The 24264-nt window shown below is 57.0% G+C and overlaps 2 protein-coding genes across 7 annotated transcripts in view; one reads left to right on the forward strand and one right to left on the reverse strand.

Annotated features, from left to right (window-relative positions):
* KCNG2 (potassium voltage-gated channel modifier subfamily G member 2) overlaps window positions 1-5373 on the forward strand; it is a 68712-nt gene extending 63339 nt beyond the window's left edge. The window contains exon 4 of the mRNA XM_027069229.2: window positions 4495-5373. Within this exon, the coding sequence (XP_026925030.2) occupies window positions 4495-5304 (810 nt within the window). The 3' untranslated portion in view covers window positions 5305-5373. The remainder of the gene's footprint in view (window positions 1-4494) is intronic.
* Window positions 5374-9986: 4613 nt separating this feature from the next.
* SLC66A2 (solute carrier family 66 member 2) overlaps window positions 9987-24264 on the reverse strand; it is a 51321-nt gene continuing 37043 nt past the window's right edge. For 3 of the 6 annotated variants that reach the window (XM_053206092.1, XM_027069232.2, XM_027069233.2), the window contains 2 exons: window positions 19654-19870; window positions 9987-11665 (listed from right to left, as the gene is read on the reverse strand). In XM_053206092.1, the coding sequence (XP_053062067.1) occupies window positions 11458-11665; window positions 19654-19870 (425 nt within the window). In that variant the 3' untranslated portion in view covers window positions 9987-11457. Of the gene's footprint in view, window positions 11666-11696; window positions 18820-19653; window positions 19871-24264 lie in introns of those variants that run through there. The other 3 variants (XM_053206093.1, XM_027069236.2, XM_053206094.1) reach the window with 3 other exon arrangements.

The following is a 24264-nucleotide window of genomic DNA, read 5'->3' on the forward strand; positions in this document are numbered from 1 at the left end:
CCCCCTTGGATCCAGTTTTCCCACTCCTGAGGCCCCAGGCTCTCTAACCAGCCCGGGTGCTGAGGTGTTGCCCTGGGGAAGTCCCGTGACCTCCCTGAGCCTGACCTAGCTTGAGCCTGATTCCACACCGGGGGTGTGACAGCGGGACCCCATCCTGGGGAGGGTATGTCCCCCAGGCTTGCCTGCCCCCTGGGGTTCAGGACTCAGAGCCCTTCCGCCATCGCCCAGCGCAACCAGCCTCGACTTGTCTGCCAGGATAAATAAGCATCACAAAGAGCTGGGACAAAACTCCCACCCGAACCTGGGGGCAGGGTGGCTCCGGGAGCAGGGGTCCTCCGTGCCTCGAGCGCCAGCTGGCACGGAGCAGCGCTGGGGAGGCCTGACCGAGCCCGTGGGATAACAGCGGGCACGATCGGCTGCTGGTGATGCCAAATTCTGCACACCTGGGACAGGAGTCCTGCAGAAAATAAATGGGAGCTGGCCCTGGTCCTAAGGAACTTTCTGGAAGGATGAACGGCAGACGCCCTCGCTGTGTCCGTGCCCCCAGTCGCTGTGGACTGTCCTCCCACCAGGCCTCGCCCCTCGAGTGCCCTCCTGCCAGGACCTGTGCCTCGCCAGCCGCCACCGGGTGAGCATGAGCAGAGCCAGCCTGCAACACCGTCTGCAGGGGGAGAGCAGCTGGCACCCCACCCCGGGAGCCCAGCGGGTGATATCCCCGCCTCACTGGTGTTCTCCAGGGACCCGGGATCTGCAGGGCTGAGGTTGACAGGTGGGAGCAGGTGGAGAGGCCAGGGCACCCCCAGAGCATGGCTGGGGCAGCAGCCCTGGGGCGCTCCACATACAGCAGCCCCTGATCCCAGCTCTGCTCTCTCCATGCAACAGAGGGACACAGGCACAGGGGCTGACATGACGCCACAGACTGGACACTCTCAGGCTCCCAAGCTGTGCTGCAGACCTGTCCACAAAGAAGCTGGGCCCCTCCAGTCAGGCTGCAGCCCCCGCTTGTCTTTAAATCAAGGGCAGCAGAGACGCCACAGGAGTTTCTGGGACAGGCGCAGCACCGCTGGCACCTGCAGTGAGCTAGCTGTCCACTCCCGAGCCAGGATGGGCCAGGTGACCCCTGGGAAGTCTCTGGACTGGCCGAGACACCACCAGCCCTGGGAGGAAAAAGCCTCTTGGAAAGATGGGCCGCCGAGGATCCCCAATCGGTGGCCTGCACACCCCGGGAGAGGGTCCGAAAACCCCTTCATCTGGGCTGAGGCACCACGGCCTCTGTTCGGGACAGACCTGCCAAGTGGTGCTCAGGGGACTTACACCTAAGCTGTGCACCTGCAATCAGGCATGTGGAAGTCAGAAGCAGCAAGCGTGTGGCCATTACTTCCAGTCGCCAAACAGAGACGATGAGTAATGAGGTGGCTGAGGCATTGGGCTCTGACAGCTCGTTAATGGAAGGGCTGAGCTCTGCTGGGTGCACACACACCGCCTGAGGCAGTGAGCCTCTGGCTGGGAGTACAGATTGGAGACAGGTTTGCGGGAGCCCAGTTTGCCTCGGGTTCCTTGAACACCCACGACGAATTGGCGCCTGGCCCTGGACATGCGAAACAGGACTTGGGGAGAAGCCCTATGGGGTCCTACTCACCGCTGGCCTCCAGAGCGCCGAGCTCAACGCTACGGTAAATGTTTGCAGTGCGTAAAAACTGATCGCAAGCCACCACCTGCCCCCATTGGAAGCAGCAGCAGTTGTCTATGGGTGACAGAAACTCGCCAGGACTGGCCCCCTGGAGAGGGCTCAGGAGCTGGGCAAGTGTCAAGTGTGAGGGACGTGAGCCAGTGGGGGACAGCGCAAGGCCCCCGTTCCCTGTCTCCTCCAGCACGGGGTGGGTCCACGAGAGCACACGGGCATCGGCTGAGTCTGGCGTGTTCTCTCCAGTCCCCGGGGAGGGGGTTCACTCCAGGTGGGGGTTCAGGGTCAGAGGTGAGACGGGGCCGGACCAGGGCCCGCCAGCAGCTGGGGGCTTGCAAAGGTCCGCACATTCTGCCTTCTGCCGCATCAGCAGATGTCCGGGAAGGCCCCGGCACTGGGACCCCCCACACACTCAGGTTTGCCTAGAGACTAAGTGTTCTTTCAAAACAGCTTTACCGATCTATAATTCACATGCCATACAATTCACCCATTTAGAGTGAGCGATTCGGTGGTCTTTAGTACATTCACAGCACTGTGCACCCATCACCACAATCTAATTTTTGAACGTGTCTATCACCCCAAGGGAGACCGGTGCCTCTGGCACTCAGCCCCCTTCTCCCCCTCCCCCCACAGCCCTGCACAGCCACTAATCTGTCTTCACGCGTTCCGTGTCCTGGGCTCCGGCGGGAGCAGCATCAGACAGCAGGCCCTCCGTGGCTGGCATCCTTCAGGTCACATCTGTGAAGATCTGCCCATGTTGCACACGAATCAGTACTCGTCCCTTTCGATGGCCCAGTGGTACCCACTGTATGGATTCAGCAAGTTGTGTTTACCCTTCAGTCCGCCGGTGGACATTCGGGTTGGCTCGTGCGGCACCCCATGGCGAACACCGGTGCACGCTTTTGTGTGCACATGTGCTCACCTCTCTTGGGCGCACACCCAGGAGTGGAATCGCTGGGGCATGTGGGAATGCCATGTTCAGCTGCGCGAGGAGTGCCAGACTCTCTTCCAAAGTGGCTGGACTGTGTCATGCCGCGCCAGCTGTGCGTGAGAGCCCCATTTCCTCCACGCCCCCCAACACTCGCTGGGCTCATTCCAGCCGTCCCGGGGGGAGGGAAACGGTATCTCTTGGTGGTTTCAATTTGCATTTCCCTGATGATTAATGATGTTGAGCATCTTTTCACGGGCTTCTTGGCTGTTCGTGTATCTTTCTCAAAATGTCTATTCCTTTGCCCGTCTTTTAATTGGGGCTTTTAATTGTTGAGTTGTAGGAATCCTTTATATATTCTAGACACAACTCCCTCATCAGATGTATCACTTGCAAATATCTTCTCCCGTCCTCTGGGTCATCCTTTGCTTTCAGATGGTGTCTGTCATAGTTGCTCCAGCCGCTGTAACAAAGGACCCCAGACCGTGTGGCTTAAACGATGGAAACCATCGTCACTGTGTTTCCATAGATTTGGTGACTTTTCAGCCCTTATTTATTTCTAAAAGCGTGTGTCTCCTCCTCCCTCTCCCCGCTCCTTCCGGCACTGGCATTTTACAAACTCGCCCCACACTTTTCACACTCTCCTCGGTCCCCCTTCTCTCTTCTCGGCATAATCTTCTAGTTCACCAGTTCATTCTTCTGACGGTTCACATCTTACTGTGGAGCTCCTCCCGTGATATCTACTTGTACTTTTCAACTCCAAAATCTCCATGTGGTTGTTTTAAAAAGTTTCTCCTTGTTGATATTCTCCATTCGATGCAATGGATTTGTCATCGCACCTTTCACCTCTTCCCTCTGCCTCTGGTTCCGTGAGCACATCGGTGACGCTCCTTTGAAAAATCCGACACTGGGGCCTCTCAAACGCAGTTTCTGTTGCCTGGTTTTTTTCTGCTGTGTGGATCATACTTTACTGTGTCTTTGCCTGGCATGATTTTTTCATTGGAAACTGGGCATTTTACATAGTACACTGTAGCAGCCCTGGGTAATACCCCCCCCCACCCCCCGCTTTTTTTCAGGGCTACTGTTATTTGCCCATTTGTTTAGTGATTGGCCGGACTCTTTTGGTGGAGTATATCCTTGCCCTCCCCACACACCCAGACACACACAGAGCTGAGCCCCTGACGCTGCCCCTCCGGAGGCACAGTTTGGGGACGCCCACGGTCTGAATGGCCTCCCATTTTCCTTCACTACCACCCGCACGGTTCCGGAGAACCCCTCGAAAGTGGAACTTCTCCCTACCGTGTTACAAATGAAGCCTGTGCAAGAAATGAGCTGCTCTGGGAGCCCGCTTCTGCCCCCAGGCAAAACCTCCGCGCAGGGGCTGGGGAATTGGGAATGGGGCCTTTGGTGACTCCCGTTCTCTGAGCTGAGGGTGGGGCGCGGAGCGACCCCACAAGCCCAGGGACAGGGCGCCCCTCTCCTCAAGCGCACTCCCCCAGGGGGAGCCCCGTGGCGCTGGGCAGTGGGGTGTCCTCCCTGAGCACGGGGTGGCGGTGGGGAGGGGCTCCTCCTCTCGCCTTTTTAAGCGAAACTTCCTCCATTTTCTTGAAGAGATGTTCCATTTGCAGTTTGCCCCGGGGCCCGTTTGCAGAGGATTAAGTGACGTTTCCCAGCGGTGCTGGGGGGCCGTGGGCAGAGCTCCTCGCCCCGCCCCCGATCTGGAAGCCAGCCGCCTCCGCCTCCGGCGGGATCGGGACCGTCCGGCACAGGAACTGCCCCCCCCCCCCCCCCCCCCCCGCCCCATCGGCGGCGCTCCGGCGAGGGTCGGGGTCCCGCCGGGAAGGGCGGCCCGGGCGTGACCCCCGCCCCCTCTCCTCCGCAGGGCGAGTGCTCCCCCAAGTGCCGCAGCCTGTTCGTGCTGGAGACGGTGTGCGTGGCCTGGTTCTCCTTCGAGTTCCTGCTGCGCTCGCTGCGCGCCGAGAGCAAGTGCGCCTTCCTGCGGACGCCGCTCAACATCATCGACATCCTGGCCATCCTGCCCTTCTACGTGTCGCTGCTCGCGGGGCTGGCGGCGGGCGGCGCGGGCGCGGGCGCGGGCGGCGCGGCGCTGCTGGAGCGCGCGGGGCTGGCGCTGCGCCTGCTGCGGGCGCTGCGCGTGCTCTACGTCATGCGTCTGGCGCGCCACTCGCTCGGGCTGCGCTCGCTCGGCCTCACGGTGCGCCGCTGCGCGCGCGAGTTCGGCCTGCTGCTGCTGTTCCTGTGCGTGGCCCTGGCCCTGTTCGCGCCGCTCGTGCACCTGGCCGAGCGCGAGCTGGGCGCGCGCCGCGACTTCTCCAGCGTGCCGGCCAGCTACTGGTGGGCCGTCATCTCCATGACCACCGTGGGCTACGGCGACATGGTGCCCCGCAGCCTGCCCGGCCAGGTGGTGGCGCTCAGCAGCATCCTCAGCGGCATCCTGCTCATGGCCTTCCCGGCCACGTCCATCTTCCACACCTTCTCGCGCTCCTACTCGGAGCTCAAGGAGCAGCAGCGGCGCGCCGTCGGCCCCGAGCGGGCCCCGCGCGACGACAGCACGCGCTCGGACAGCACGCGCTCGGCCCCCGCCACCGAGGACGGCGCGCACGGGCCCGGGGGCGGCCACGGCTGCCGCCCGGGCCCGGGGCCCGCTCCCGAAGAGCCTCTGCAGAAGTAGAGCCTTCGCCTCTCCTCCCGCCCGCCGCGCGACCCGGCGGGGGGGGGGCGGGGGAGACGGAGGAGGGGAGGGCCCGCCCCGCGCCCCCCCCACCCCCCGCGGGCCGTCCACTGCATGTCGCTCGAGCCAGCGAGGTGCGGGAGAACAGCGCTTCCAGCCGGGTCGTTCCCTCATTCGCTTTCCGCCTTCCCTTTGGAGCTCGGCCTCTGGCCCAGAAACTCCGAGCTTGCAGCAAATGCCAGAAGGCTCTGCGGCCGGCCCGGGGCGGGAGGGGGGGGGCGGGTAGGGGAGTTCCCTGAGGAGCAGCCGGCCGCAGGGGGTCTAGGGGCCGTGCCCCACCGCGAGGGAGCCCCTGCCTGCACATGGCGCGCTGCTGAAGCCCACACCCCGGACAGGGACAGGGGCAGAGGTGTCACATCCACACGGCCACCCACGCCCAGACCTCTGACCTCCCTCCCGCAGGCCAGCTCCGTGGGGGCTTCCTGGACACTCCCCCCCTTCCCCCAACAGGCTCTCCCTGAAAAAGACTCTGCAAAGCTCAAGGCCTGCATGCTTCCCGGCCCTTGTGCTGGCCTTGGACGTGCTTACCCTCTGGGGTGCCTCAGGAACACCCCCTGGTTCTCCAAGGGCCGTGGGGGAGGGGCTGGGTGTGCAGCCGCTGGAACCCCATCCTCACCAAAGCATGAGCCTGTTTCTGCTGGGGCATGAAGGAATGGAACTCTCCGAATCATGTCACTTTGTACTTTTTCATGTTAATGAGTCGGGCCATGACGTGGGAGACATTGCTGCCACAGGCCCCTAGGAGGATCACCTGCAGCATCCCCCCCACCCCCCCTCCCCAGCCGCCCCGGGACCTGCTGACACCCGCACCCACCCTGCCACCATCACAGCTTTGGCAGGGGCCCTGGTGCCAGGCCAGAGCCAGGGCAGGCTGGGTGGGGCTGGGGGGGGACCCTTGCTCTGGGGACATTTCCTAAGATGCTACCGCAACCAATAAAAAGTGCCACCTCTCCCGCACATACCTCTGCTGAGTTCCTGTGGGCAGCACCGGCGTCTGCCCCAGGCACAGGGGCTCCCAGGCCAGGAAGGGGTTTCCTGCCATCGCAGGGAAGTCCGTGTGTGTAGATGGCGGGGCACCTCTGCCTGGACAAAGCCCTCGCAGCAAAGCCGGGTTGCACCCCTCCGAGTCCTACCGCAAAGAGCCCTGTACCTACATCTGCAACCACACTGTGACACCCACCCCCCCGGGGGACCGGTCGTTCTCTGGGAACCAGGCTGGAATAGAACCCGGGGCTGGAACTGCAGGGTTTACACAACAAGCCCCAGCTCTGGGGCGGGGTGGACTCCCTCTCGGCAGACAAGTTTCCCCTGTATCTGCTTCCTCCTCACTCCCAGCCTCACTTCCACACACTCACAAACACACAAGTACCTGGGCTCCACCGCTGGAGTCTATAGGTCAGCGTCAAGTGGGCAAGGGCAGTGAGGAGTTGGGAGGCTGAAATAACGGTCTTACCAGCAGCCAAGAAACGTTCTGGGATCAGAATGAGCTGAGGGTCCCCAAACCACATGCAGGTGAAGGCTGTCTCCCACCGTCTGCTCTCGCACGGATGCTCACATCAGCTCTGAGGCAGAAAGGGTCCCCTTGTATCAGATGGGACACACTCTGTCCACAGACCAGGCCATTCGCACCCGGCCTGACACCTGCCCCCCAGCCCAAGCTTCTCCCTGGGGCAGGCTCCTGGCAGGTGGGAGGCTGGGCTCCTGCCCTGGAACCCGCACTCCCTGGGGCAGGCTCCTTCCTGCCTTCCTTCTTCCTTCCTGGGTCCACGTACTCAAGCAGAGGCCAGCAGGGCTCTGCCAGGAGAGAGGGCAGGGAACTGGGGGCCAGGGGAGCCCCCCTGAGTGCAGGCTCTCGGCAGACTGAACCCGGAAGCCTAGCCCTGCCTCTTCCTGATGTGCCAGGTTAGCTGAACCCCCAGAGGATGGGGCTCGGGAACCCACAAACACACCAAGGGTGGCCGCGCTCTTGTAGTGACAGCATTGGGTCTTGCTCAACCCGGGTGCCGTAGCTGGTGCCCGTGGGGTTCCCACGCCTGGAGGCCACACTCAGGGTGCCCACCCCTCTGCTCCTCGTTTGGCTCGGCCGATGAGCCCCAGGGGCAAACTGCTTTTTCCTGTGCCGTGGGGCTCGCTCAGCATCACCACGAAGACCTCCAGAAATTACCCGAGTTGTCTCTCCAGGACCAGGTCAGAGGTGGTGGATGGCCTGAGGGACCTGTCCCCTGTCCTCCTCGCCCGGGGCCTCAGTGGTTCTGTGGGTGCCCCAGAGTCCCCCCCAAGACTAGGAGAGCCCGTGGAACACCACAGGTCCCAGGAAGGAGGGGCACCTGTCAGCCGTTCTGCGTGGGGTGCACTTTTCCCAGCGAGCCCCAGGTTTGCTTTCCCCTCCCCCACGGTACCAGCCACCCCGCCTCCCCACCCCCCAGCCCCATCGCTGTCCCTTCCACACAGTCCGAGCTCCTGCAGCTGGGCGCCGGGCAGGCCTCTGCCGCCTGTGGCCTCACTTTCCCCCTCTGGGTCAGGGACCGGGAACTCGCCAGGTCCCCACCAACTGCCCCCTCACACACTCTGACAAAATCTGTACTGAAACATCTGCTGTGGGATAGAATTGTGCGAGCCCTACACGTGACGCTGACCTTGCCAATCTGTTCAAAATGCACAAAGGATGGGGCGCCTGGGTGGCTCAGTCGGTTAAGCGGCCGACTTCGGCTCAGGTCATGATCTCGCGGTCTGTGAGTTCGAGCCCCGTGTCGGGCTCTGTGCTGACAGCTCAGAGCCTGGAGCCTGTTTCAGATCCTGTGTCTCCCTCTCTCTCTGACCCTCCCCCATTCATGCTCTGTCTCTCTCTGTCTCAAAACTAAATAAACGTTAAAAAAAATTTTTTTTTTTTAAAATGCACAAAGGCAATGAAGGGGGGGCAGTTTGGAAATGTGGCCGTTATCACCTCCAGAATTATGCGGAGAGCTCTGTCCAGCTCCCGGAGTATCACTGACTTGGGAGGCAGGCTCTGACACCAGGTTATGATCACTGGTCAGTGACTTGTCCCAAACTAGCAGGCCAGCCAGAGGCCTCTGGCTCACCAGAAACCGTCCTGAGTGTGTAAGGGGTGTGATTTGGGGCCGTGACGTTCCAGAAACCACCCCCCTTGCCCTCGGGGCCGCTTTGTGTATATGCAGTGCTTTCCCTCTTGTACCTGAGCCCTGCCTCGTCCCCCCACCTACACCCATCACACCTACCTGCTCCCCCCACACCCACCCTGGCTGAACTGTGTGCTTCTGGACAACCTGGAGAACCGTGCGGGCCGAGCACGGCAGCCCCAGGACGGAACCAGCTCCAGCATCGGTGCTGGGGAGTCTGAAACCCTTCCCCAAACTTGCTGCCCCCAAAATCCCTACACACTTTGCTTTTGGGAAAAACGCACCACACACACACTCTCTCTCTCTCTCTCTCCAGTCCTTGGCCAGCTGGAGACCGGGAGAGCATCAGTGGCCCCAGAGCCGTGGGCAGGGCCACGGCACATTCACAAGCCTCCATGTGTGTAAGTTCTCCGAGGCCCAGCAGGATGAGATAGACCGTAGCGCTCACCCCGGAAGCTGTGACAGCTCCCACCTCCCAAATGCGGTCTTGTCAGAGGAAGGGCCATGAAAACAAACAGGAGGCTTAAGGCTGCGGAGGGTGGCCTTCACCTGTTTTTAATTGGGGCCGTTCAAACCTGTGCCCTCCCCCCGACAGACAGCTGTGTCCAGGGCTCAGGGCACGTGCTGTCCCGGCCAGGGCGACAATGGCCCCGTGGCTCTCTGCTCCGAGAGGCTCTCTACTCGGAGACTCCTCAGAGGGACACGGCACTCTCTCCGTGCCACTGCCCTGCTCGTCAGCGGAGCCGCAGGAAGAGGCCGCAGGTGAGTTTTCAGGAACACAGATGGGTTCACAAAAAAGACACCTTTGTATATTTTGCCGCCTTTCATCTTACTGTGGAAGTTTTCACTGCATGCATTAACTTAATTAAGTTGATTTAAGTAACACATGATCAGAAAGCAAATAAAAAGCCACCGCCAGGCAGGACTGTTGTCCTGCGGCAGTAAGCGGCCCCCAGGGCCCACGCCAGGGATGTCTGCTGCCGGAACGAGGGCCACACCTGTGTCACCACCTTGGCTCGGCCCAGACCAGACTCTCTCAGACTAGAATCCAGGGCTGGGGGGTGACGCATCCCAAAACTTAAACCATCACTTCCACGTACCTTCACTTTGTGTATGGTTTTGACATTTTTTGTATCTTGCCCCCCAGTGTAAATTGTCTCCAAGAAAAAAAAGAAAATTGCTCAGTGCAAACAGCTTCGTCCGTACTTGCCATACAGAACCGTCGATTATTCTTGAGACACAGCTCTTGGCCTAAAACAAGGCACTTCCCACCCTTCCAAAGCATTCCACGGTCGGGGCCCTGCCGGCACAGGGCCGTCACCGGTCCGGGGCTGGCCTGCCTGGGGAGGGGGCACCTGAGCGAGCAGCCCGGGTCTCACAAGGACAGCCGCACCCCAAGGAGGGGGCGTCCACCCTTCCCTGGAGACCCTGAGGTGAAGTAAGGGCGGGGACCGGTTCCTCCCTCTGTCCATTCACGAGGCCACACAGGATCCGCGAGCGGTTTATTGATTCACAGTCACCACACTGACAGAACGGAGCGCCCCCCCACCCCCCACCTGGGCGCGGCCGGTCACCACTGCAATCGGTGACATTTTAATTCGGAGGCAATTACTGCTGCAGACATGTCCCTTCATTTTTATAAACTAAGCATTTCCAGGTCATCTCACAGGCCATTAACTCGGCAGGATCCTCGCTCAAACACGCAGGAGTTTTTGAGGAAAAACTCTGGAGGAGGGAACGGCTGTGCACAGCAGACACCACTAGGGCTGTGGCACCCCGGTCAACCCCCCCCCCCCCCTCCCGAGCTGCCCCTCTGCCCAGCAGAAGGGAAGCCACGTGGAAGCATCCAGAACACAGGCTCTGGGGTCCTGGGAGCTTGCCCAGGGCTGCTGGGCACGGCTGAGATGCTCATGTGACAGTGAAGGGGGGAAATACGGGGCGATCAGAGTCACCCAGCAGCCCCCACCGCAGCCAGATGCAGGGGATGTGGAGGACCAGGGGTTCGGCGGGCAGAGATGCCGGGGCCCGGCCCCCTACCCCGGAAGGTCACCCCAGGCCTGAGGGCCCAGAGTGTGGGGTGTGGGACTGGCTCGGCAGCGGGGACACGGGCCACACGTGTCCCCACTCCTGGCCCGCAGACCGGCCCCCTGTCCTGAAGATGGAAGGCTGTGTGCTGCAGACACGTGCATTCCCCAGGATACAGGGAAAACACCCCGCAAGGCAGCCCTCCTTGGGGGACCCGGTCGCAGGCCCCTGGCTTTCCTGGGAGCACACGCAGGCCACCGGCACCCCACCACACCCCCGAGCCCCAGCAGGGTCCACACCGGTGCCTGCCAGGAAGAAGCCAGCATAGCAGGGAGGCCCAGGGGGCCCACAGGACAGCCCTGTGCCCCACTGCCAAGCTGACGGCCGAGTCCTGAGTCCCATGAGGCAGCTGCACTGCAGGTGGCCCCGAAAGGGCCAACTCTGGCCGGATAATCAAGAATACTCGTGACGCGCGTCCTCACGGCCTCCTTTCCACATGTATCAGGCGGGCTCTGCGCCCGGGCCCTTCTGACACCGGGCTCTGCACTCCGGAGGGGCTTCATGGTGTCCTCTGTCCTGTCGCAGCCCCAGGTCAGCCTTTCCCGGGTTTGTGAGCACGTTCCAGGCTGCAGACAGGCGTCTTGTGAGAGGAAGGAAGAGAAGGCTCGCTTTTCCATCGCCCGAAAGCAGCTGCAGCCGGGCCCTCGCTGTGAACCCCACTGGCGCCCGTCCTCGGGGCGGGCGGGCACAAAGGCCGGCACCCAGGCCCCCCCACCAGCCCACCCCAGACCCACAGAGGCTGACAGAGATCCCGACGGCCGAGACCCCTCTGGGGCCACGGTGCCTGCCCGCCCCGACGGGGAGGCCGGGAGGCCGGGCGGCGCCTGCGTCTGGAGACCGCCACGCGTCCTCGTCCTCTTCCCCGGCTGCCTCAGAGGGCCTTGGCACTGGCGGGGTGCGCCGCGTGGGGGGCGGGCTTCGGGGGGTGGCGGGCGAACGCGTAGGCCTGTCCCAGGATGGCCAGGTCCACCAGCACCTGCAACAGGCCACACACAGAGAACTGCAGGGGCGCGCCGTTCAGCAGGAAGTAGGCGGTCTTGAAGGCGTCCCCGCTGGTCCACATGAACACCATCTTGATGCTGCAGAGACACCAGCCAGGGGTCAGGAAACAAAACGGGGCTGGGGGCTCGGCAGGCGGGGCAGTCGGGGGACACCCGGCCCCAGCCCGTCCCTCCCATCCCTCCCATCCCCGCCGTGAGGGCCCTGCATGCCCCGCCACGGGGACAGGGAGGCCCTTCGGCCAGAGGGGCCTCGGCTATGCGGGGCGGGAGAAGGCCGACACAGCGGTGGGGCCCCCACGGCCTCACAGGTGCTCTGCCCCTCGCGGCTGCGGGCACGTCTGTCGCGTGCCCCTCAGGAGACTCGCCGTGGCCTTAGGACAGGGGAGACCACCCCTCCCCACGCTGCATCCCAGGGGGCCGACCAGGCAGGGGCAGCAGCCACAGCCACAGGACTTCAGGACAGCCGCACTCGGCCACAGGAGCCTTGCCCAGGCAGGTGGTGGCCCCCTCAGCCTCAGCTTTCTCTTCCTGGCCGCGGAGCGCCCGGTCTGCACCCAGGGGACAAAAGCAGGGGCTGTCAGGAGGAGCGGACCAAAGCCGGCCACTCTCGGAAATCCCTGCCCGGCCAGAGCCCCCCCCCCCACGCGAAAGCTCACTGGAGGGCGAGTCCCTTCCCGGTCATGGACGCCGACCCCCCTCAGACACCTCAGACCCATCTGTAGGGGGACAGGGACCCTTGGTGAGTAAAGAGGGAACTGTCACTCACGTCACTGCCCACAGCCCACACGCACACCACCGAGCCCTGGCTCCCCGAGCGACGAGCAGAGCACCGCTGTGCCTTCCCGCGTACGCTATGTTTAAATCGGACCACCTCCGCCAGCAGGCCGAACCTTCTCCAACTGATGAAACCAGGCCACAGAGTTTGGGGGTGGTGCCACCAGGCAGCAGGAAGGACAGTGAAGTCCCCCAAGCAGACAGGGTGCCCGTCAGAGCCGCAAGCACCAGACCGAGGAGAACTTACGTCGAGGGCGAGGCAGGCGCTGTGGGCTCTTGGAAGTGGGCACTCCTCCACCCCAGAGCCCTGGCGTTCGGACAACCTCAAGCCCCAGGCTGGTTCTGACAGAACCGGGGTGAGGAGCCCCGTCTCCTGAACCCCAGCGCACGGAGGCAGCAGGCGCTCCAACACTGCTCTTGGTCCCATCCTCCGCCCGCTGAAGTGTCACACTGGCCACGCAGAACCGACGGGAAGCGGAGAAATCTCCTGACCTTTCTGCTCACGACAGCCTCAGGTTCTCCGGGACGGCCGCTGGGGAGATGGCCTAAGGCCGAGCTCCATCCAGCTTGTCTGTGGGCAGGCATCCACATCCAAACAGCCCACGGATACATCTCACTTGGCCTGTAGTGTTGGCTCATGTAGTATTTCAAAATGTTTGTTCTGAGTTAGCTGATAACTAATTCTGCATTTTGAAAATCCAGATTTATTATATATAACACATCTTTTTCTGGCTGCTTTCCACATTTAACGTTGGTTTTTAGCAGATTGTGATGTGATACACGTTTGGGATTTGCCAATCGTCTGAAATCTGTGTTTATCTAACATCAAATTTGGAAAATTTTCAGCCATTACCTCTTTAACTATTTTTGTCTGCTCCACACTCGTCTCCTAAACTCAGACGACATCAATGTTAGATCTTTTGGTCCTGTCCCTACGTCCACTTTTACCCCCAGTTTTTCTCTGTTGTTGAGAATGTACGATTTTTACTGATCTGTCTTCAGGTTCAGACTCTTTCTCCTGTTACCTTCATTCTGCTACTGAACTCACGAAGTACATTTTTATTTGGTTTTCTGTATTTTTTAATTTAAGATCTTCTATTTGGTTCTTTTTTATAGCTTCCACGTCTTTGCTGAGATGTTCTGTTTTTCATTCATCTCCAGAGTGTCCGCTCTCGCTCTCTAGAGTGGTTTCCAGCGACCACAGTGCCTCTGTCACCTGGTTCACGGTCCTTGTTGTCAGCTGGTTCCCGTGTCCTTTGACAGCTGCTGAGATCTTCCTGGTTCCTTCATATGTTGAGTAATTTTGGTTTGTATCCTGGACATTGTTAACATATAATGAGACTGTATGCCTTATTAAACCCTATGGAGAATGTCGGGTCTTGTGTTCTAACAGCAGCTGATGTGGGCTGCAGGTCAATTCAGCTCAGTTTTCAAGGCCTCGGCAGAGCCGCCTGGGTCCGAACTGTGCAGGCAGCACTCTGTGGCCGGGCTGGGATGTGGGTGGTGGTCCTCCCCAACATTCAGTTTTCAACGCCTCTGGGATGTAGGTTAGGGCCAAGTCCACGCATGCATAGCTTGGCGTGAGCCCAGGAGTCACATGCAACTTTACAGGATCCCTGTCCCAAGATGTTCCTGTCCATCTCCCTGACTCTGTGCCTCGGGGACACTCCTTTCCCAGGTCCTCTGGCTGGAAAGCCAGGGCTTTAGTGTCCAGGTCCACGTGGTGGCAGGGTGGAGGGAGAGAGCCACAGGATCCCCCTTTACTCTCAGGGGCAGGTGTCTGTCCAGCCACCGCTCACACGGCCCCAGCTCGGCAGACAGCCCTTCAGGATTGGGACTTGCCTGGAGCCAGGACATAAGAGCAAGGCCAAAACAGCAACGACAACAACCTCGGGCGTCTCCTCACTCTCTGCCCTGGAGGGGGCCCTGCCCCACGCTGGGACCAGTGGAGGAGGCCCCTTGTGGAGCTCTTTCCACCCTACCCAGGGCACAGTGCTGAGTTCCAGGCTGGCAGAGATGGACGGGAAAACGGAACTCAGGTCAGTCATCCATGTGTCAAGTTGCGGTCTCCTTCCCGTGACCTGCCCGCGCCGGCTGACTTCTTGGAGTCCCCACAGCTGCTCCGTGCCTTCTGTCCGGGCCTGCAGTCGTGCTCAGGGGGAGAGATGGGCTTGCCCCGTGCAGCCTCGTGGAAAAGATCCGAGATTGGAAGTTTGGGTCTGCATTCTGCCACTGGCCGCCTTCCCCGACTAGTCCCTGTGGACATCAGACCTGGTCCACCCTAGGCAGCATGGCCGAGGAGCAGAAGGGACGGTGCTGGCTGCTGTGACATTTACCATGGGGATTTGTCACCTGCGGTAATCAAAACCCTCCACTTCCCACCCCGTGCCTCTCTCTCGGTCTGAACTGTCCTGGTCTGGAGCACCAGCTGGGGATGTCTGCCTGTGGGTGACTCGGCATCATGGCTCAGGGCCTCAGTGGGGCCGCAGGGCAGGGACTTGGGCTAATGGCACCCTTAGAACCGGGGGAACCGTGGAGGTGGGGGGCACACCACGGAGACGAGCTGAGTGAGGGAAGCGGGGTGAACGGGGAACAGAGCTGACAGCACGCGGTCCCCTCCAGGCCTGGGCTGGGCCACCAGGAGGCCGCAGGCACCTGCCAGACTGGGGCCCGGGTGCACGGAGTGAACTGCACCGCGGAGGGCCGGCCTGTCCAAGCTGCTCACAGCCCCCACACTCACAACACCACACTTTCCGAGGAAAACCCACAGCCACAAAGCAAGCGCCTCAAGGAGAAGCTCCAAAAGCAAGCGAGGTTTCTGCCATGAAGACAGGAGGGAAGCAACGGGCGCTCAGAGGAAGAGGCTCGTTCCATTCTATGGACTCAGCGCTCAAGGCACGGTCTCCCCCAGAGACACCCAAGTTTAGGAGGGGACTGACAGACCCTCCTCAAAACACAAGGAAAGCCTAACGAGCCACAGAGACAGTTCCAGCTCAGGCAGCAGGGTCGGGCAGACGGCCGGGCTGGAGCCTTCTCAAGTGGGGCTTTGGGGCTGCAGCCAGAGCCGGAGTGACACCAGCCTGGAAAAGCCCTGTGTCCCCAGCCCCTCAGGGCCAGGCCATTCCTGGGGTGAGGGTGCCGGTCCTTCGATGGCCCCCTGGCCAGAAGCTGGCCCCTCCCTCCCCTGGTGGCTCGGAGAGAGACAGGACTCCACACAGCGGCACTCCCTATGGGGCAGGCAGAAAATGCAGCTGAGGTCAGTCCCGGGACCCGAGGCCACCCCTCCCCTGGCGCCCTGTCAGAGCCCCTCTGGGTCCTGAGTGCACAGGTGCATGTGCAGACATGCGGTCACTGCTCAGACGTGAGGTCACCTGATGTAAAGAACATTTTTAGCCGCGCAGACCAGACGCCTCACCCAGCCTCGGCCCTTGAGTCAGCTATGGCTCGGGGTCAGGAATGTGACAGCCTCGCTGAGGTCCCACGACCAGCCACCTAGGTCAAATATTAACCAAGTTGTTCCCGCCCGTCTGGTGCAGGAGAAAACCAACACCCTGAGCAATCTGCTTATCAGGAAGGAACGCCCCTGTGCAGACAGCAAGGACTCTGATGTACAAGCTCACGTTGTCACCCCAAGACTGTGTGGTGCCCTGCCCCCAAGACTCCCAGGACCTTCAGTGAGCTGTGAATTCCCATCACTTGCAGCAGCTGTGGGACGGAGGAGCGAGGCGCAGAGGTGGGGCTGTCACTCTTCAGTATGTCTGGGGTGTCTGGAGTGCCACCCAAGGGAGACCCCGACTCCTCCTCCTACACGGAGCCCAGGGTTTCCACCACGCAGGAAGCCCAGCTGGTCGCCTCCCAGGCCCCAGGCCATGTCCTTCCTGCTCAGGCTGGTAGCTTGGGAGCTGGAGTCCTGGTCAGGCCACCAGCTCCTCCCACACCTGGCCATCCCTACCCCCTCCCACTATTTTAATCCCAGCTCCCATTACCTCATTCTTGGCTCCTGCATTTTTTCCTCTCAGACTACTCCTAAAATACCTCTCACCTCATCCTTGCCCTGCCCCACAGTCCAGAAAGCCTCCCCCCACAGCACACAGGTCAGGCAGGCCAAGCCCTGTGGCCTCCCCAGCCCTCCCCTCACGAGCCCAGGCCCAGACCTTGCCCTCCTCCCACCCATCAAACTCCACCCAAAACACATCCCAAAAGAGTAGGTTTTTGTGACCTTAGGTCAGACAATGGTTTCTTGGGCATGACAACTAAAGCATAAGCAACACACACACACACAAACACGCTGGACTTCATTCAATTTAAAAATCTTTTGTGCTGAAAAGGAAAATATCAGGAATGTGAAGACAATCCACAGGATGGGAGAAAAAACTTGCAAATCATATACCTGACAAGAGTTCCAGTATCCAGTGTAGACAAAGAAATCTACAACTCAGTAATAAAAAGACAAACAACCAAATTTAAAAACAGACAAAAGGTCTGAACAGACATCTCTCCATAGACGTATAAATGGTCAAGAAGCACATGAAAGGATGTTCAACATCATTAGTTATTAGGGAAATGCAAATCAAAACCACAACAAGATCCCACGTGACACCCACCAGGATAGCGGGGACGTGGGGGAGAGCGCAAGCAGGGGAGGGGCAGAGAGAGAGGGACAGAAGATCCAAAGCAGGCTCTGCATTGACAGGCTGACAGCAGCGAGCCCGATGTGGGACTCAAATTCACGAACTGTGAGATCATGACCTGAGCCAAAGTCAGACACTCGACCAAGTGAGCCACCCAAGTGCCCCAAAACTTTTAGATTTTATAAAGCCCAACATGTATTTTTTATGTTGTTTCCTGTGCCTTTGGTGTCACATCCAAGAAATCACTGCCAAATCCAATGTCATGATGCTTTTCTCCTGTTTCCTTCTAAGAATTCCATTGCTTTAGGTCTTACATTCAGGTCTTTGATCAATTTTGAGTTAATTTTTGTATACGGTGCCAGGTAAGAGTCTAATGTCATTCTTTTGCATGTGGATATGCCATTTCTCAGAACCATTTGTTGAAAAGACTGTCCTTTCTCCACTGAATGATCTTGGCACCCTTTCCGAAAATCACTTAACCATATATGTAAATGTCATTTCGGGACTCTCTAGACCCCTGGTCTATTTGTCTTTATGCCAATAACACACTGTCTTGATTATTGTACTTTTTAGTTATTTTTGAAATCTGAAAGTATGAGTCTTCTAGTTTTATTCGAGATTGTTTTGACTATTTGGGGGTCCCTTAATATTCCCTATGAATTTTAGGCCTGGTTTTTCTATTTCTGCAAAAAAAAAAAAAAAAAAAAATCACTGGGATTTCGACAGGGATTCCATTAAATCTGAGATTGCTTTGGGTAGTACTGACATTATAACAATATTGAGTCTTCCAGTCCATGAACATGGGATGTCTTTCCATTTACTTATGTCTTAAATTTTTTTCAGCAGACTGTTTTGTAGTTTTCATTGTACAAGTCTTTTATCTCCTTGGTTAAGTTAATTTTTTTTCAGAAAAAAAAATTTTTTTAGGTTTACTCATTTTTGAAAGAGAGAGATGGAGCACAAGCAGGGGTGGGACGGAGAGAGGTGGGGGGACACAGAATCCGAAGCAGGCTCCAGGCTCTGAGCCGTCAGCACAGAGCCCGATGTGGGGCTCGAGCTCACGCACCATGAGATCATGACCTGAGCCCAAGTCGTACACTCAACCGACTGAGCCACCCAGGCGCCCCTCCTTGGTTAAGTTAATTTCTAAGTATTTTACACTCTTAATATTACCATAACTAGAATTGTTTTTGTAATTTCCCGAGCGTCCTGCAAGCTGCTCTTGGTGGCACTGGGGGAATTAAGCTGTTGTGTCATTTCCCACATTAAGAAGCTTGAATCTCCTGCCTCTGGCGATGTCTGTGGACCCAGCTTCCTCTCCATGGATCACGGCCTCCAACCTTGGGCGCTGGCAGCCTCCACTCTGGCCTGCCTCTGACCCATGGAGAGTTCTTTCCCATCACAGAAGTTGAACTTGGAAAATTGAGACAATGTTGGATTCAACTGCCTGGGTATGCCCTACATGCCGGATACAGTAAGTTGCCTACAGGATCTGACCAGTAAACAGTGACAGTGCAGGTGCAGCAAGCACACAGATACAGGCAGGTGGGCTTGGAAGCAGCAGGTGTGGGATCAACATGAGCCCACTTTGAGCACGCTGTGGCCACAAATCAGGTGGTCAGCCTCAGTGAGTCCGCAGGTGCCAAGGGTCCCCAGAGGAGGGGGCACCGTGCCCCAGCCACCGGACAGGCCTCCCGCCGCACATTCGTATCTGAAAGTGCACACTAGTCGTCTTCTGTCATGCTTCAGTGGAATAGACATCCATCCAGGGAGAAATGGGGAGGGAAGGGCCTGTAAGCCATATCACGGGAGAGGGAGCCAATGCACCTGAGGAGGGTGAGAAGAGGCCCCCAGGGAGGTAGGGTCACGATGCTGCCTTCACACACACACAACCACCCTGGGAGGGGCTGAGGGTCTGCATGGATCTAGGCAAGAATGCATGAGAGGTCCAGGTACTACTATAGGCTTCGAAGAGAGCCCTGCACAGCTGTAAGTGCTGCACGGGGAGGGAGCTCCCCATCGCAGGAAGCGAGCAAGTGCCAGAGGAACAACCAGTAGGAATGGCAAAGATTCTGAACCAGCCAATCCGGGGGGCCCCTGGGATTCCAACGGACACCCCGTTCCAATGGCACAGGTGACTCTCATCAGGCCAGGCCAGGGGAGGGCCCTACCCAACGCCTTCAAGACTTGCGCCCCACCGGCCTCCCGTTACTCGGAGGCCATCTGAAGTCACGGATGGCATCGGCACACCTGCTCTGCCGTGACAAGAGCGAATCCCATGACACAGGGCCCCCACCGCTGAGTGCACCTCTGTGCTCCGCAGCCAGAGCACTGTCCCCTCGCCCCCCCTTCTGCACTCGGCACGTCCCTCCCACCGTCATGCTTCAGGGCCAGCCTGAAAGAGCGGCGCTCAGATCCTGCACCGCACACCTGCCTCGCGAGAGGGCCGTGGCCTCCCCCAACCCGTCCCACACTCACGTCTCTGCTCACACACCCAGACATCAAGGGCCAACGTGTTCAAACCTACACTGCTCTTCACCCGGCGGTTTCACAAGCGTGACCGAAAACACAGCAGCCGTGTTCGTGCACATTCCGTTCTTACCAACTTGGAGGCACTGGCACCCACCACTGGGTCCAGCGAGAGCCGCAGGGGCCGCCTACCTCATTCCCTCAGTGGACTGGTGGCGATAGTTGCGGTAGAGCTGCGGGACACCCAGCATGGCCTCGGTCAGCACGGCCAGGAAGCCCAGGGTCTCCACAAACAGGGCCGAGTCGATGGACAGGTACGTGATGTAGCCCGCCACGCCCGTGAAGGCCACGACACACTGCACGTAGTCCCCGAAGCTGCTCCAGTGCCAGAAGTGGCGAGGGTCAAAGTCTAGGGCGAGAGGCGAGACAAAGGTAAGCCAGGCGTACGGGTCAGGGCGCCGTGAGGAGAGGACGTGAGCGGAGCGAGGAGGTCAAAGTCAATGGACGTGAGATGGACGTGGGCCGTGGGGCTCCGTGTGCTCTTGGCAGGGCCCTTGCGAGGGAGCTTTGATATTGGTCACCGTAAAGACGTTAAAATCCTTAGATCCTGTGATAGTATAGTGCAGGGGTTGTACCGGAGCCTCTGAAGTCTCTTCCCTGGGTTAGAATCCTCACCCCTTCCTCCACAAGTGGATCAGTTAACCAGGTGTCTCGGTGTCTTCAGGTGTGAAAGGAATAAAGTAACCTACCTCCTGTGGTTATTCTAACGGTTACGTGAGTTAATCTTACAAACCCAATAAAGTGCCCGGCCCATAATAAGGGCCAATAAAAGTATGTACTTATCATCACTACACAGTTGATAGAATGTTATCGTTCGCCTGACAGATAGGTGTGTCCTGCAGAAACCAAATCCATAAGCGCTCACAAATCGGCAAACTACGTGAAGTTCTTGGGCTTTGGCAGATAAACACAGGAGGTCCTGGGGACAGAAGTGACGTCAGGGCAGGTCAGGGAAATGGGGATAAATAGAAAGAGGGCTTGAGGGTGCAGGATGCACCCGATCCTGGCCCAGCCCTTGGAATGGCAGGATCTGGAGCCAGGGCACCTTGCTGGGAAAAGGACCCAGCAAGGGCTGCAGGCGTGGGCGCCAGTACGGGGCGGCGGGTCCGGCCCTCCAGGGCCCGGGAAGCGCCGGCAGGGAAACATCCAACCTGCACACATGTGCCTGTCCTGCCAGCCCCGCCCCCCCCCTTCAGGCTCCATTCCCTCACTGTGCGTGAGAACACTGCCCAGAGTCTGAGCTAGAAAGGGGGAGCGCAGGCAGGAGGCGGGGCACGGTTTGCAGGTGTGACGTCACACCAGAGTGGGGGTCACCTCCTAGAGCAGGGCGGGGTATGAGCCAGGCTTGCTTCAGGAACAAACCCCAGCTGTAACACGGGGGTGGCCTGAGCGTGCAGGGGAGCTGGGGGCAAACACTGAGGTGTTCCCTACGGAGAGTATGAAGTCATGAGAGGATGTGACAAGGGGGCGGATCTCAGACCCGGATGACGTTCCTGACTTTGTGCCCAAGGAGTGGAAAACCAGGGTCAGAACCGAGAACCTGGGCCAGGACAGGGATGGACTGCGAACAGACGAGCTGAGGACACCAGGTGAGGTCCAGGGGGCTTTAGGGAACAGGGTCTGAGGTCAATCGGTCACAAGTCTTTCTATTTTAGGTTCCCAAGGAGCAGGTCAACTGGCAAATGACTAACAGAATACCTTCATTACAAAATTTCTGAGAGAAGACTGAGACCGGACCCTTACCTTAGCAGACACAAAAATTACCTCAAAAAGACCTAAACGTGAGAGAGAAAACGGTAAGACTCTCAGCAGAGAACACAGAGGGAGAGCATCAGGACAGTGGATTTGCCAACAGCTCCTTAGATATGAGAACAAAAACACGGCAACAGAAGAGAAAATAGACCAATTTGTATCAAAATTATAAACTTCTGTGTTTCTAGGAAAAAAAAACTCTTTGAAATTATTGGTCTTGGCAACGATTTTTGGATAGGACACCAACAATGCAAAGCAAAAATAAACAAGTAGAACTGCATCAAACTGAAAGGCTTCTGCAGAACAAAAGAAACGACCAGCAAAATGAAAAGGAGACCAACAGAATGGGAGAAAATGTTTGCAGACTGTCATGTTATAAGGGGTTTATACCCAAAATATATGCAAAACTCATACAACTCAGTAGCCGAAACAAAAAACAAAAACGAAACAAAACAACCCAATTAAAAAATAGAGGACTAGAACATGTATTTTTCCAAAGAAGACATACAAATGGCCAACAGACACATGAAAAGATGCTCCACATCACTCATCAGGGAAATGCAAATCAAAACCACAATGAGATCCGATCTCACACCTGTCAGAATGGCTAGAATAAAAAAAAGAAAGGGATCAGCGTTGGTGAGGACGTGGAGAAAAGGCAACGCTAACTGGGGCAGCCACTGTGCAGAACAACATGGAGGTTCCTCAAAATATTAAAAATAGCAACACCACATGATCCAGCAATTCCCCTTTGGGCATTTAGCCAAAGGAAATGAAATCACTATCTTGAAGAGACATCTGCACCCCACGTTCACAGCAGCGCTATTTACAATAGCCAAAACATGGAAACAACCTAAGCGTCCACACCAAGAGATGAATGGAGAAAGACGACTGGTGTATATATATATATGATAGACTATTCTTTAGCCATAAAAAAGGGAAATCTTGCTTTTGTGACAATATAGATAGACCTTGAGAACCTTGAGCATAATGCTAAGTAAAATCAGTCAGAGAAAGACAAGCACTGTGTACTCTCACTCATATGTAGAATCCAAAAAAGCCAAACTTGTAGAAACAGAGCAGAATGGCGGTTGCCAGCCCTGGGGGTGGGGGAGGTAGGGAGATGTTGGTCAAAGGGCACAGACTTCCAGCTGTAAGATGAATAAGTTCTGGCATCTAATGTACAGAATGGTAACTATAATCAACAATATTGTATTACACACTTGAACGTGGCTGAGGCACCTGGCTGGCTCAGTCGGTGGAGTGTGCAACTCTTGATTTCGGGGTCATGAGTTTAAGCCCCATGTTGGGTGCAGAGTTTACTTCAAAAAGAAAAAAGTAAAAAAAGAAAGGTGTTAAGAGAGTAGATCCTGGGGTGCCCGGGTGGCTCAGTCAGCTGACCACCTGATTTCAGCTCAGGTCATGATCTCACGATTCGTGAGTTCGAGCCCCACAGGCTCGCTGCTGTCAGCACAGAGCCTGCTGCGGATCCTCTGTCCTCCTCTCTCTCTGCCCCTCCCCTACTCATGCTCTCCCTCTCCCTCAAAAATAAATAAACATTAAAAAAAAAAGTAGATCTTAAATGTTACCTCCACCAAAAAAATAAATAAATAAATAATGTGAAGGGATGGAAGTATTAATGAACCTTACTGTGGTACTTATATCACAATATATAAGTGTATTAAGTCATCACATTGTACATCTTAAATAGGTTATATGTCAATAATACCTCAATAAAGCTGAAAAAATGAAATTTTTTAAATAGTTCTGTGTCAAATAACATAATCAACAGAGTAAGAAGGTAACTCACACAATGGGAGAAAATATTTGTGAATCACATATCCAATAAGGAACTTGTATCCAGAATATACAAAGAATGCTTACAACTCAAAAAAAAAAATTTTTTTTAAGGGGCAACACAGTTGAACAGACATCTCTCCAAAGGACATCTATAGCTGCCCAATAAGCACATGAAAAGATACTCAATGTTATTAATCATTAGGGAAATGAAAATCAAAACCAAAATGAGATACAACTTCACAACCATTAGGACAGCTGCTCTTAAAAACAAAACAAAACAACACAGGGCACCTGGGCAGCTCAGTCACTTGAGCATCTGACTCTTGATGTCGGCCAGGTCGTGCTCTCCCAGTTTGTGAGATCGAGCCCCACGTCGGGCTCTGCACTGAGCCTGGAGTCTGCTTGGGATTCTCTCTCTCCCTCTCTCTCTGCCCCTCCCCGGCTCATGCTCGTGTACTCTCTCTCTCTCAAAATAAATTAAAAACAAAAAAACAGAAACAATTGTTGGCAAGGACGGGGAGAAACTGGAACCCTGTGCACTGTTGGCAGGTATGTGAAATGGTGCAGCCGCTGTAGAAAACAGTATAGAGGGTCCTCACAAAATTCAACACAGAATCGCATGACCCAGCAATTCCACTTCTGGGGATACACCCAAAAGAACTGAAAGCAGGGACTCAAACAGATATCCGTACAGCCATGTTCACAGCAGCATTATTGGCAATAGCTGAAACACAGAAGCAATTCAGGGTCCACCAACAGGTAAATGCATAAGCGAAATGTGGTCTGTACATGCAGTGGAGAATTATTCAGCCTTAAAATGGAAGAAAATTCTGCAACGTGCTAAACCATGGATGAACTGAGAGCATGATACTGAGTGAAATGAGACAGGTACAAGAAAGAAGGGAAAGCAGACCCCTAATGCTGCCCAGGACAGCGATTCTAACAAAGCAAAGGTGGCAAAAGGAACAGCCAATCAGTCACCACTGCTTCCCAAAGGAAGGGTGAGGCATCCTTCCACTCTGGCAAAGTCCAGTGTCGAGAGGAGGAAGAAAAGCCCATATCAGCTAGGTAGTCACACATATAAGCAGCTAGGAGCGGTTAAGGGAATGCAAAAGCCAGGAAAATTAAAACTGAGCTGCCACTCTTTTTCCAGTCAAGATGCAACAACAGAGACCAGACTTACTGTCCAAA

This window comes from Acinonyx jubatus, chromosome D3 (assembly GCF_027475565.1).
Source record: "Acinonyx jubatus isolate Ajub_Pintada_27869175 chromosome D3, VMU_Ajub_asm_v1.0, whole genome shotgun sequence".
NCBI classification, from domain to species: Eukaryota; Metazoa; Chordata; class Mammalia; order Carnivora; family Felidae; genus Acinonyx; species Acinonyx jubatus.